The sequence below is a fragment of the Pichia kudriavzevii genome, chromosome 5 (genome assembly GCF_003054445.1).
Source record: "Pichia kudriavzevii chromosome 5, complete sequence".
NCBI classification, from domain to species: Eukaryota; Fungi; Ascomycota; class Pichiomycetes; order Pichiales; family Pichiaceae; genus Pichia; species Pichia kudriavzevii.
In genome coordinates this window covers 1,037,796-1,051,703 of record NC_042510.1, presented here as the reverse complement: position 1 = coordinate 1,051,703, position 13,908 = coordinate 1,037,796, and the positions used below count along the sequence as shown (strand labels likewise).

The 13,908-nt window shown below is 37.7% G+C and overlaps 4 protein-coding genes and 2 non-coding genes across 6 annotated transcripts; 3 read left to right on the top strand and 3 right to left on the bottom strand.

Annotated features, from left to right (window-relative positions):
- Window positions 1-1,838: 1,838 nt before the first annotated feature.
- On the top strand, window positions 1,839-4,379 carry C5L36_0E04950 (uncharacterized protein; the record flags this gene model as incomplete). The annotated part of the gene is made up of 1 exon (XM_029468058.1): window positions 1,839-4,379. The coding sequence occupies one exon, from the start codon at window positions 1,839-1,841 to the stop codon at window positions 4,377-4,379; it is 2,541 nt and encodes an 846-aa protein (XP_029323918.1).
- A 2,577-nt stretch (window positions 4,380-6,956) lies between these two features.
- C5L36_0Etrna10E lies at window positions 6,957-7,028 on the top strand. The gene has a single exon. It is a non-coding gene; the product is annotated as a tRNA-Glu (tRNA).
- An 8-nt stretch (window positions 7,029-7,036) lies between these two features.
- On the top strand, window positions 7,037-7,135 carry C5L36_0Etrna11K. Its single transcript has 2 exons — window positions 7,037-7,074; window positions 7,099-7,135. It is a non-coding gene; the product is annotated as a tRNA-Lys (tRNA).
- A 798-nt stretch (window positions 7,136-7,933) lies between these two features.
- C5L36_0E04940 (uncharacterized protein) lies at window positions 7,934-9,553 on the bottom strand (the record flags this gene model as incomplete). The annotated part of the gene is made up of 1 exon (XM_029468057.1): window positions 7,934-9,553. The coding sequence occupies one exon, from the start codon at window positions 9,551-9,553 to the stop codon at window positions 7,934-7,936; it is 1,620 nt and encodes a 539-aa protein (XP_029323917.1).
- Window positions 9,554-10,069: 516 nt separating this feature from the next.
- Window positions 10,070-12,001, bottom strand: C5L36_0E04930 (uncharacterized protein; the record flags this gene model as incomplete). Its single annotated transcript, XM_029468056.1, has 1 exon — window positions 10,070-12,001. One exon carries the CDS (start codon window positions 11,999-12,001, stop codon window positions 10,070-10,072), a length of 1,932 nt encoding a protein of 643 aa, XP_029323916.1.
- Window positions 12,002-12,160: 159 nt separating this feature from the next.
- On the bottom strand, window positions 12,161-13,828 carry C5L36_0E04920 (uncharacterized protein; the record flags this gene model as incomplete). The annotated part of the gene is made up of 1 exon (XM_029468055.1): window positions 12,161-13,828. One exon carries the CDS (start codon window positions 13,826-13,828, stop codon window positions 12,161-12,163), a length of 1,668 nt encoding a protein of 555 aa, XP_029323915.1.
- Between the last annotated feature and the right edge of the window lie 80 nt (window positions 13,829-13,908).

The window sequence follows — 13,908 nt, the reverse complement described above, 5'->3', positions numbered from 1 at the left end:
TGCTCTATCTTTCTCTGTGGGCATTTACATCTGCGTCGTCGACCCTTCTCGGTTGGTGAAATCCGGGCCTCAAATTCCAACCACTCGTTTTCTCACTCGATCCCCCTGGTGCATTCTGCCCATTCTAGTTGCCGTTTTCCCAACAGTTGCCCTCACTCTATTTCGTATCTAAACCATCTCCTGCCTAAATCACAGTCCATCTCCATTCATCAGTCAAAGAAGTTGGAATAATCATACTCCAATATTTCTGCTTTATTCTTCTTTTTTAAAGGTATGTCGAAATAAATTTCACAGTTACTCCAAATTTGATCCAAGTGATTATCCGCCTTCACTTGACCATCAATCATCGTCAATGGAAAACTGTCTCTCAACCCATTACCATGTTCATCACCTTGGAATCTCTTGGTTCTTCTCTCCTCGCAAACATATGGCCAAATGTCTCGCTTGTCTTTCCTCCTTCTTGTCTCAACTTGCATTCTTTTCTCTCTTTCTCTGGTTAATCTACGCTGGTCTTTGCCAAGTCCTCCTCTTCTCCTCGTTTTGGTAGGAACCCTTCTTCTTCTCTCTCTCTCCTCTCTTCTCTTCTGCTGGTGTTCCAGTCGGGTCAATCCTGAAAACTCTGGTCAAATCCATGCTATTTTAAGCACTTTTTTTTCTGGTTTTTTCCTGGTGATGTATGTGGTTGAATCTACAATTCCAAGGTCGGACATTAAGGTCCAACAACCCCCATTACCTTCGTTATCACGAAAATCTTGCCTCAATAAGTCTCGATTACTAACATTACGTTTTGACCAAAAAAAAAACAACCCTCTTTTCTGAACTCAATATTAGGTTGTATTCTGGATAGTTCACGTTGCAATGGCCGAATCAATTATTTTTACAATGATTTACACATGTTTACTTTAGTCGAGCCCACTCCTTTTCCCCCTCCTCCTCTTCCTCCTCCTCCTCCTCCTCCGGTTTCATCTGTTTGTCTTCCACATGTTGGCAACAGGAGCCTTCTAATACAATGTCCGAAATAATAACAAACTCGGGCCCTTGTTTGGCATTCCGTGTTTTGTCTTGCTTAATTTGGAAGCTTCCCTGCTGTTAATATAAATATTTTTCCATATTGGTTTTTTTCTCATTTCGGGTGTGTTTTTTTTTCCACTCATTCTGATTTTCCTCGCCTTTCTATTCCCCCTTCAGTCTCGACATTTAAATTTCTCAATACGCATATGCCAATCTCTATCATTCCAGGCTTTTTGGAAAAAAAAAACGGCTATCCTAGAAGTACAATCACTCTGTTCAGGAATCCTAAGAGGGACTTTTGGTTCTTTCCATTCAGAATCAACTCTAATACTTTACACTCGCATTTTTGACTCTCGAGACCATTTTGATTGATTTTGTCAACTTGTCAATTTGTCAAGTTGGAGAAAAAGAAAATCATTTCATCCACTTCATTTGAACATACCCAAAAAATAAAAAATAAAAATAGAAGTATCTATTTGTTCTTGTTCTTTTAGGAGTTTGTACATTACTGTTTCCCATCAATCGCCAATCACCCTGCATTTCACCGATTTGTTTCTCTTTTGATCCTACTGTACAGAAGAAGAAAAAAGAAGTGAAAAATATCATCTATTCCACAATACGATAGTTAACTCACTTGTATTCTTATCACTGGTTTATCGATTTTCCTAATTTACGCTGTCACATAACAACAAATCAAAATATTGTGTATTAAATTTTTGCTTATAACAACACAACTACCTTCCCTTGCATCTTAAGTCAATAATAGAAAAAAAAAGTCATTTCATAAAAATCTATCAGAAAAAAAAAACCAAAAAAAGTAAGAAAGAATGTCCGATCAAACAACTATCTCTTCATTTGAAGATTCTTTATCCCAAATTAATGTCAATGCAAATTTAACAACTAATACCACTCCTCCCATTGGTGATTACCATGGGAACAATTCCTCTGTTGGAAACACCACAAGCAGGCAATCCAATTCAACTTCAAGTATTGTTGCCCCAAGCTCAAGTTCAATTCCAGTCACTGATGTTAATTTCAACACATTGCCTAACGTTTTGAGTTCTCTCAATTTGGACGAAAATACTATTTTCAAAAATGCTACGGCCCCTACTACTGCTACTGCTACCTCTACTAATACTAATACTACCAATACTCCCCCAATTAATTGGACATCGAATCCAACTAATCCATCCTCGAATTCCTACAACGGCTTCTCTGTTATGCAAGATTTACCTGTTAATGTTGGCCATATTTCGTCCACATCTAAACACCAACATACTGCATCATCCGCTTCAGGTAACTCGTCATTGAAGGATGAAAATTATGACTCTTCGTTTAATAATGGTAATACAAGCGCAATGAGAATTGCTGATGAAAATAATGCAAATAGAAATTCATTCATTTTACCTGACTCCTATTTGTTTGAACAACCAATTACAAATACTCCAAACTCCTCGGTTTTATCACCAAATAAGACCAGAACTGCCACTTTTACCACGCCTGTCCTAGGTGAGACCTCTAGAAGATTGAATTATAATCTTGCATCGCCAAACAATCAAGGAATCAACCAGTTAAACGCCCAATCGATGGGCAATGAAGCTCTGGGTATGGGTATTGCACCAGGAATCTTGAACCCTAATGACCCTTCATCGATATTCAGTAATTGTATGCCGAATCAGTTTGGGTTTCCAAATAATACTTCTACTCCTCCGTTGAATGGATTACCAACCGGATTAATGAATCCAAATCAGCCTGCTTTGAATTTATTTAACGCTGGATTCCCTCAACAAGTTATCAATAATGGCTATCCACAGCACATCTTACAACAGAATTATTCGTTTGAAAATGGTACTAATCCAAACATTATCAGACCAAGTGGCATTGAACCTAACTTTAGTGGTACCACTCCAAACAATGGTGCAGCCAACACTAAGGGTAACAACGTTAACAACAACAACAGCAGCAACAACAACAACAACAACGGTAATTTATTATCACATCGCAGTAACCTGGGCATAAACTCTACTGCTAATGTCCATAGAAAGCATTCATCCAATAACAAAAGAGGTGAGGATGCCGCTAGGTTTGTCAACGCAACTTTAAATGATTTTATCAATGAAATATATTACTTGTGTAAGGATCAGCACGGCTGCAGATTTTTACAGAGACAGCTGGAATTAAACAGCGAACTTGCAGCCACCAAGATATTCAATGAAATTCAACTGAATGTTATTGAACTAATGATTGATCCATTTGGTAATTATTTAATTCAAAAGTTGCTTGAGAGAGTTGATGAGAGTCAAAGAACTACATTGGTTAGAAATGCGTCGAGCCAGTTTGTTAGAATCGCATTAGACCCGCATGGTACCAGAGCATTACAGAAATTAGTCGAGTGTATCTCGACCGAAACTGAATATAAAATTATCATTAACTCTTTGTCTTCCTATGTTGTTTTATTGTCAAGGGATTTGAATGGTAATCATGTTATCCAAAAATGTTTACAAAAACTTCCTCCAAATTATTGTGATTTTATATTCGAAGCTGCATGTGAGAATTGTGTTAAAATTGCCAAACATAGACATGGATGCTGTGTTTTACAAAGATGTTTTGACCACGGAACTCCTAAACAATGTGAACAACTATCATTGAAAGTTGGTGAAAATGCTGTCGAATTGAGTATCGATCCTTATGGTAATTATGTTGTTCAGTATGTTTTAAGTATGGAAGAAAACAGATTAAGACTTCAGAACGACCCTTCATCAGCCACTAAAATCCCAGACACTTCAAAGTCGATTGACTTGATTATTTCTTCTTTAGCTAACAACTTGACTAAACTCTCTACTCATAAATTTGGATCCAATGTTATTGAAAAATCATTGAGAATACCAACTTTGTCTCCAATCTTAATTAAACAGCTTCTAAGTCACCCAGAAAGTTTGAAGTTATTATTACATGATGCATATGGTAATTATGTCTTACAAACTTCTCTGGATGTTGCAGATGATTCGAGCTTCAAAGAATTGAGTGAGCAACTGAAACCATATTTGAGTGATGTAAGAAATACTCCTCATGGTAGAAGGATTTTATCAAAACTAATCAGTAGAGGTGGTAATGCAGCTATTCTGAATGCTAATTTGGGGGAAAATTTTAGCTTAGAGAGTTTAGAACAGCCTAACAACCACAACAATGGACATCGTCGCCATCATAACAACAATAATAACCATTACTATCACCATAACCACAATAACAATAACAATAACTATAGCCACAGTCAAAATCAAAATCATCATCATCACAATAATAATAATACTGGCAATTATAACTTAGGATATAACTCAGGTTCAGGTTATAACAACAAGTCATGGTAAATTAGAGCATTATTGCAAATTGTATCTTATTTTTTTATCTAATGTATTTTCCCAAGCATTGTTATCATGCTTTTCTATATGTACAACAAATTTGTTATGTCTATAAAGTGTTTAAAGTATTTTTATAAATCTTTTAAGTGTTTTCTCATCAAAAAAAAGCAAATTGTTCAAGCGCCAGGATGGCATCAATAACTATATTATGACAATTTTCTCTGGATTTTTATTTCAATATGTAGTTTAATAGATCGGGGATTAGCAATACAAAACTAAAATTGGATGTGAATTCCTCTGACCGACAATATGATCAAGCGATGTTTGATATTGGTATTGTATGTAAACAATATTTTGTAACACTTAGTTGTTGGACTAATTGTCTAATGACTTCTAAGAATTATAATTACGCATTCGGGGGCTGCATCTGAACAGCCTCAACATTTTTAGTTTTTGAGTGTTAACAGTAACGAAAGCTTTACCCCAGTGCTAACAATCCTTCCACCAAGTTAAGGCAACTTGTATATTCACTGCGAGTGCAGTATAACTAATTTAACAAATCTATAGTGGCTCTCTGTTGAATTTCGTTAATTGTTGGTTCTTTGCACATGTAAAATAATTAACAGCTTTTTGGTCCATCTTTTAGATACCCTGTTTACCTGTATTCTATATTAGTAGCAACTAATGCCATACAACAGTACGACAAAAACAACCATATTCAACACCGTAGATCCTAAAATCAGAATAAGTTTACCGACAAAAGGACAAAAAAGAAACTTCTTAGATTTTGCCTTTGAACCAGTGTTACCGGACATTAGACAACCTAAACTCAGTCTTCTCTATTTATTACAAAATTATCAGCCATCTGTAACTCTGGCTACAATGAAGCGCAAATATCAAACAACAAACACGATTTGAGAATAACAAGAGATATTTATTTCAATAAAACTACGCCCCATGAGATTTATAAGATAGTTTTATACACAAGCATAGCTTCCAGTTCTTTTTAGAAGTATGGTCTGAGAGTCTATAAAAAACTAAAGGTCATTTAAAGAGTATAACAAATTACCAAGTTAACCACAGTAAACACAAACCACATTATTTACTTTGAATTTGAAAACAGCATTTTTTTTATTTTCCTCCTACAATTAGAGTATAACTATCAAGCGTTTCAATTATTATAAAAAAACTAGTAGTTTTACACTGTGATTCGGTTATTCATAAGCAAAGTGTTGAGTTGTAAAGCAGTGCTGCAAAAAAAAAAAAAAAACATTCAAGCTAATTTTGGTTTTTTTATAGTGGCTCTAGCACTGTCAAAGATGTACAGTTGAAGAGAAGTAAGTGCAGAGACAGCGGAAACAGCATTTTGTATCTTCGCCACTGAAAAAGATTTCAAAGTAGTGTGCATTTATGCTCAATACAGAATTCACTTAGAAAAGTATTTTTTTATGGTACTGTTGGTAAGGCCAAAAACTAGAGTATGTCTGGGTGAATCTGGTACTGTCTCTATAAAATCAAACTAGGCCTTTCTGTTTTTTTTCTAGGAGCATACTTCCATGCTATAAGTTTAACTTTTTTCGTTTTGTACTTTTATTGGTTTATCTTTTTCTCTTGGTAGACCTATTAGTTCTTGCTGTGAACTTTTTCCAGCTCATGATTTTGTAAATATCAGGATCTGATGTGCCTCAAATCCGGTTTGAAGGGGCATTCTACAGAACTCGTTTCTTAAGGACCCAATTAGAAGCATTCAAATATCTGTCTTTTAAGGCAGAAATGATACCTGTAGAAACGACTCATTGCAAGCAGCCATTTCGTAATTATAAGGTATGTGCGTCCGTAGAATTTCATAAGAAATCGTTGAGAGCAGAACATTAAAACTTTCAAATCCTTATAATGTCCTGAAATGAGCCTTATGCCATCTCTTAACTACGAGAAGTGGAAAACTAAACAGTGACAAATTGAGCAAAAATGCTTTCTCATTAGCCAAAATCATTTAAATCAATGCAAACCAAGCAAAGTACTGTAGTTTAAAAGTTTTTATTTGCTAGCTTGTACTATATATACATTTTCTAGGTGTAAAAAAGTCATTACGGCCCCAGCTCGTTGGGCTCATCTGCACTGGTTGTATAGTTACTAGTCTATTCCTACCGTTATACACAAGATATGGGTGCATCTATCTGTATGTACTTTTGATAATGACAATAATTTTATGCCATAAACACTATAAAGATTTGAATATTAACGCAAGATTGAGAACAATTCGAATATCACTATTTGTTATTTTTGTTTGGGGAAAAACATCTTTTTAATCTTCCAATATATTTGTTACTCTATATATATTTAGTGAGTCCCATGTTTATTTTATTGAACGGAGTTAAGCTTTAGAAAAAGAAGTAATAAAAATTTGCAAAATTTAAGAAAAATTTTAACATCATACAACTTTAAGAATCGATTTGTTTTCTAAAAGGACTAATCTAGACACTAAAAAAACAGCTGGATTATTCTACTTGCATGGCCAATTTCAAGATAGTCTTGGAGCAAAACGACATCAATCTAGAAAAACTTCATATAAATTTCTCAACAATTTCCGATATAGTGTAACGGCTATCACGGTCCGCTTTCACCGGGCAGACCCGGGTTCGACTCCCGGTATCGGAACATTTTAAGCCTGGTTAGCTCAATCGGTAGAGCGTTTGACTCTTAAGACTTTCTTCTTATAAAGAAGTGCAATCAAAAGGCTGCGGGTTCGAGCCACGCATCGGGCTTAACTTTTTTTTTGATTTTTCTACATTTCTCTGGTTTTCAAAAATGGGTGCTTGTATAATCATCAAATTTTTGGAATCGGAATTGCCGAGTGATTTATTCTCAATGCGTCAGGACAATATCAAGCACTTAAACCGCAATACATAAAGTCATGTCAGAAGCTGCGGTTAGCTCTGCCTACGTCATACGGATAGTATGCAACTTATATGTGAGGACCATACAATACTGACGTCAAATGTTTTGGGAATGATTTAGCCTTCACTTTCCATTCTAGAAGCCACAGTAAGATGCATTCATTGGCAAAGACCTTGCAGAGAAACTGTTTTCCACAGCTGCATATATTCTCTCTCCATGGAGCTTTTTTTCAGGAGAACCAGATTGGACACGGGATTTTTACCCTCTCGGCATCTTGTGCTTGATAATGTATGCGCCTTTCACCGAGCCGGGCGGAGAAGCATGTACTTGCGTCTAGGACGCCTGACGGTTTCTGTGGGACACAGGGGGATTGGATGCAGTACACAACGGACCGGTTACAGGCCCCTGAATTATTATTTTAAGGCTCGAACCTCGTTACGTCAATAGCAATGCCGCTGCATACCAAGATGCGTCCCTTGGCGCCCCCACTCTAGCAAATTGTTGGCCGAGCGAGGGGAAAAGCAGAACGAGACATTTGCTCAACACCACCTGCTTTCTGTTGTTTTGAAGGGCCGGAACAGCAGGAAAAAAAGTACACAAGTATGTCTGAATAAATTCCCTTAAAGTGCTAGGGGTAAGGGGGCATATAGTGAATATATAAGTTACTAATAGGCAAAAGTTTCGAAATCGACAATCTTGTCGATATCATGATGGACTCTTTTCCATGTTGAAACCTCTTTTTTCTGTGTATCAAACTCAAACAAACGAATCCTACGTTCATAGCCTCCAAACCCCGCATATCCTCCATAACCGCTTGCACCACCATAACACAAATTAATACCTTGATTTTCAAAACAAAAATCGTTGACATGGTCATGTCCAATTGTAATTAGTTTGACGCCTTCTTCATTTAATGCTTGAAACAACCCTTCCTCCATATTTCTTGCCATAACCCACTCTCTATAAGAGCCCAAATATGAATTTGGATCTCTAAAACGAACATCTTGAAACTCCTTTGTCGGTATGTGGAAAACACCCATTTTGAATTCTGCCTCCGAATGGTGGTTTCTTATAAAATCTCCTTGCGGAGTGAAGTTTTTCACTAGCTGCTTTGGGTTCCGTATATTAGCTGCCTCCAACATATATAGGGTCACATCTGGCCTCTCCGGATCACCTATATTGATAAGATAATTTAGATCTGGAGTAGACTTGGTTAATGAATACTCAAACTTTTCAAACAATTCCATAATTTCTGATTTAGTCAAAGACCCTTCATGGTCGTGATTTCCAAGTATAGCAGCATAAGGAATCTCTCTTTTCACCATTGGTTCGACCGCTTTAAATAGGGCAGTTTCGGTGTCGTATGTGTATGGGCCGAAAACCTGATCACCAGTAAGGATCACAAGATCCGGCTTCTCCATCTCTAAGAGCTCATCAACAAACGACATGGTGTCCCTATCAGCGAGACAATTCTCTACCGGATAATCCAGCTCTGGAAAAGGATCCATACATTTACCAAATCCAGTTAGTAAATGCAAGTCGGCAACTTGGGCAACTTTGAATTTCCCATTTTTAGGCTTAAGAGACACATTAGTTTTGTCACTCCCTCCTTTCTTCGCATGAAGGTAAACCTGGTGGTCCAAACTATGGTAATTGGTGCTTTTAAAGTCTATAAGATTGGTATCTGTTCCGTTGGTATAAAAGTCGGACTTGTGGATGACCAATGGAAACTTGGATACCTGTTCCCAGCCAGGCGTTGGATTTGTCTGCAGAGAACTGAAAATAAAGTTGATATCAGTATACGGCGAAATGGTGACGGATCTTTTGAAGTGTAAACCGTAGCCAGCATCAATAAAGTCACTCGTAAGGGTATCATCATTATTCACGTTCTCAACGTAGAATTGGGAAATGGGAGTAACTTTATATTTGTTAGCAATTTCAACTGGAATTTTAACTTCATAGGGAAATATTTTCTTGATGTAACTACTAGATCCCAATAGGTCTTTCCCCAAGTGGTTGATTTGTAGTGAATCAGTCAACTCCTTCTCTTTTGAGATATTTTCCAAGAATGTATAGGTTCTCTTAATCGAATCAGTGCAAATTGTAGAAACCCAACATGTCTTAAATCCTACATCAATCACAACATGTCCATGTTCAGGAGAAGGACTCAGTAGACTGGACAAGGGAATTGTTTCGTTCCTATGACGTGTGTATATCACAATACACGTAGCGACCATGGCAACTAGTAGGTACAAAATTGCACGCAATATCTTCTTATTAAGCATGTGGGATATATAGTGGTTGTAAATGAAGTTATAAAAGGCAATTGGAAGTTGGACTCAGGAGTTAGAAAATGAAAAACAAGTCCAAGAAAACAATAAAATTATGGAAATCACAAACAAAACACATACTTATTTAAACAAGCCAAAGTTTCATTGCATTTCTCATTTCTCACTGTTTGAAGATTTTGGCCTGTGCGGAGGCTGAACAATTGGGTGTATAGCTGGGTTTTCTGGAACCACACGAGAGTGGGGGTGACAGATACGAGCATCTTTAGGGTCAACCATCTTGTCACCAAAGATTAGTTTGGCGCCTTCTAGCTCTGGGGGTAGTTTTTCGGTATTATCGTGGGACATGTCTATAGTATAGGTGGAACAAAGGAAGAGGAGACATTTACCATCTAAGGAGGCTAAGCTGTTGAGGCAAAAAAAGTGAAAATATCACACATTTTTTGTAGGATCTTGGTAGTTACCTTTTTTTCTTATTTAGTATTCTGTGTTCTGATTTTCTACAGGTCCCAATTACATACTTTCTTTGAACCACTTCATCTCTAGAAGCTCTTCGATGGTGGCTCTTTCGTGGCACTGTAGGGCAAACGTCCTTTTGAGGAACGCTCTTGCATTTTCATTAGCAGCATCCGGAGTATCAGGACACACTTTACCTGTACCTAATTGAAACAGTGCTTGCATTGGTGCTAGAGTGGGGAAAGGGTGTGTGCCGGTGAACATTTCAACAACCAACGCTCCAATAGCCCATACGTCAGCCGCAGGCCCTGTATCCTTTGACTGCTGTTTGACGACCTCGGGTGCCATCCAGTAAACACTTCCCTGTAATGATTCGGATTTCTTGTTTTTTGCATCTGCTTCCTCGTTGATTCGTTGGGATATCCCAAAATCACCAATCTTAACACCACCAGTATTGTCAACAAGTATGTTACCACCTTTGATGTCTCGATGGACTACACCCTTGGAATGGAGGTATTGCACACCTATCAACACCTGATTAGTGAATGACCTCACAAGAGGGGGTGCAAATGCACCATAAAGCCCTAACAAACTTGCTACAGATCCACCAGGAACGTATTCAAGGAAAATGTACATTCTATTAACATCTTGTGCACACCCTAAATATCTGACTACCCTCTCGTGTGCCATATCTCGCAAAAACGAAATCTCCCTTTTCAATGCTGTGATCTTTGTTTCGTTTCCCTCAGAAGGGGTTTTGTTACCTCCGATATTAACATCCACTTGTTTCACTGCCATTAATTCCCCAGTGAGACCATTAAGTCCAAGGTAAACATCACCAAAGGAACCCTGCCCAATTTTGGGTCCCCTATGCCACACGCTTGGTCCATCTGTAACCTCCTTCTCAAGTAAATCATTATCGATATCAAAGTATTCTTCATCTTCACTTTCATCCATCAATTCAATCATTGTGTCATTTTGGTCTTCTGCAGGTGCGTGTGCTTCTTCTAGTTTCCTTGAATTCACTTGTTCAATTTTAACAGCCTGACCGATCCCATAACTTGAAACATCAGATATTCCACTCATCATGCTTGCCATACTCAATCGATTCGATGCTAAAGAAATATTCGATAATCTACTGTACACTGAATTCCTCACATTTGTAGATGATAGCGTAAACCTATTTCCAACAGGGGTATTCCCAAGTTTCTCAATTAGCTTCTGCCCGTTGATGGACATCCGAATACTACGACGACGAATATCTTCAATTTCCTCATGATTTAAATCAGGAAAGTAATCTCTCAAGTTTGTGCTAATCAGCTCACTAGGTGGTCTTCCACCCATAAATGGTTTGATAGATTGACCTTTTGAAAATGTAGTATTTCCCCTCATGTGTATTTTATTTGAGGTGTTGATGGAATCAACAGTGAGATCGGCATTTTTCGAAACAATCAACCTGTGCTTGATGTTTGATCTATCGGTATCGGCATTTAATATTTCCGCTAATTCATGATCAGTTTTAATTTCATGAACACGGCCACTATTTGAATAATCAATAAACGAGAGTCTCCCGTTAGGGATATTCACAAGCTCACATATCTTCTTGATACCATCAATCGTCGATACATCAAGCCCAAGTGTTTTCCCATCAGGCAAAATCAAGGAAATGTGCACAGGTTTAGGCTTCATTGAATCAATGTTAATTGCTTTCATAGTATTCTGTATGGAACTTGAAGATACCTGGATACTTTTTCTCAATGTCCTGACGTTGAGTTCCCCCTTGATATTCTCTATCCTTAAAAGCTTGACGAGTAACTGTATACGGAGCCGATCACCAACCTTCCATACTCCCAGCTCTTGTATGGCATCCTTATCCATACTGGCCAACAAGTCGGGTGTGATTTCTTGCGTATTGAACAAAGGGAGATATTCAGCGCAGTCTACACTTTTGAGCAATTCTAGTAGCGTCGATCTCTCGGTTTCTCTCATATTAATATCAACTTTACAATGGAACTCTCTTGTAAGTTACTGTTGAACGGAATCGTTGTTACGTTTCTTTAGCCTGGAGTTTCAGGAAACGCAAAAAAAAAAATAAAAAACGAAAAACAAACTGCACACAATTCATACACGAGTGGCACTAAATATACACTAAACATGAAAAAGTCGCCTCACCAATCTGTAACGCATGAACCTCTTCTCCCACTCAGACCCCCCTATTTCCTCACGATGTAGTTCTCTCTCTCTAGACTTGACATACCTGGAAATAAGTTGGTTGATATTCACCGGTTTGGAAGGAATACAATCTAGGTACTCCTTTATAAAACAACCGTACTTTTCACTGATTAGCGCAATGTGTTCCTCAAATAGCACCAACGTAGTATATACTTCCATAATTTCACCATACCCATCAGATATGACATTCCTACAAACTTCAACGGCGTTTATCACCATCTGTACGGTCTCTTCAAGCACCCCGTCTCTTAAAAACGTCACAAATTCATTCACAATATGGTATATTCTCTTGTTGGTATCGTGGAGCTCCATGGCAGGTATTTGAAACTGCCCTCTTCTTGTATCGAAAGCTAGATGTGTCGACAATTTCTCTATACTTTGCGATAGTAGTTTGTTATTGATTGCCAAATGCGAGACAATGTCTGCCTGTTGTTCTACGTTTCCCGTTATATTCTTATAGCTTTTGAGTAATCTCTCGAGTCTCCAATTGAGATAATAGGCCAACTGAGATTCCACTGACTTATTTGAGATTCCCTTCCATTCATTAAGATTTGCCTCTTTCCAATTATCTGGAATTACAAGATATATTGGCTCGTTCCTATCAAAAGACATGATAGGTCCTGATGGTTTGTAACAAGCATAGAACTTATTAATAAGATGATGAATGCGAGGCGATGATTCTCCCAGGTAGGTGTCAATATAGTTAATTAGTGTGTGGAAATCCAGTGCAGGAGAGAGAACCAATAGGTAGAACTCATTGTCTTCCGCCGTTTCAGTATCCAAGTCGCCAATAAAGGCTTTAAAGGCATTATTCTGGATAACTAGTTTTGTGAAATGTTGCCGCAAAGCCGTTGAGTTCAAATAGGATGGATAAACATGGTGTAGTCTTAAAAGATTGTCGTATATCGTGTCTTCCAAAGGATAAGGGCCTAAAACAGAGTTGAGAAACTGTTCATGTATAATCAATAATGTTTGAATATTGCTAAATAGGTAGAGCTTTACTTTCGGATTAATGAAAAGTTGATTCTTGTCTGTATATACCTCAAAACTGCTACGAATTTTTACTAAGCATCTAAGTTTTTTGACCATTTTGGATAAAATATTGATTAGTGTAAAAGGTGGCGGGTCGTTCAACGGCCTGAGTTTTTTTATGGTTTCCTTCGAGTCATAATCGCAGTCTTGGTTAATTGCCATATCGTCTATATTTTCTCTTTCCCCCATTAAGGACGGTAGTAGCTGACTTCTTTTAACGGTCTCAATAAAGGGAACCCCTGTCTCAACATTTAATGGTTTCTCGGCAACAGAGTAATCTCCGAGACTGCTCACACTTTCAACGGTAGCCTTTTTTATTGTGCGACGTCTTTGGATGTCGGTGCTACCATCTTCTCCTCTGGAGGCCCACCATAGTGATTGGGCATAAGGGTTTGGTTCGCCCATTTCTGATTTCCTTTTTGTATGCTCTTCAAATGGAGTGGGCGGTGTGATATATGGCTTGTAAACGTCATCATGTAGAACTTCTTCAATTGAAGCTGGTGTCTTAAAAGTCTCCAATTGAGAGATTGATGATGAGGTGTCTGGCAACATTTTTGTGCTTTTCTAGTAAGATAAGAGACACCAAGCCTCATCTAAAAGAAAGACAAATTTTGCCTCCTACAATTATAGAC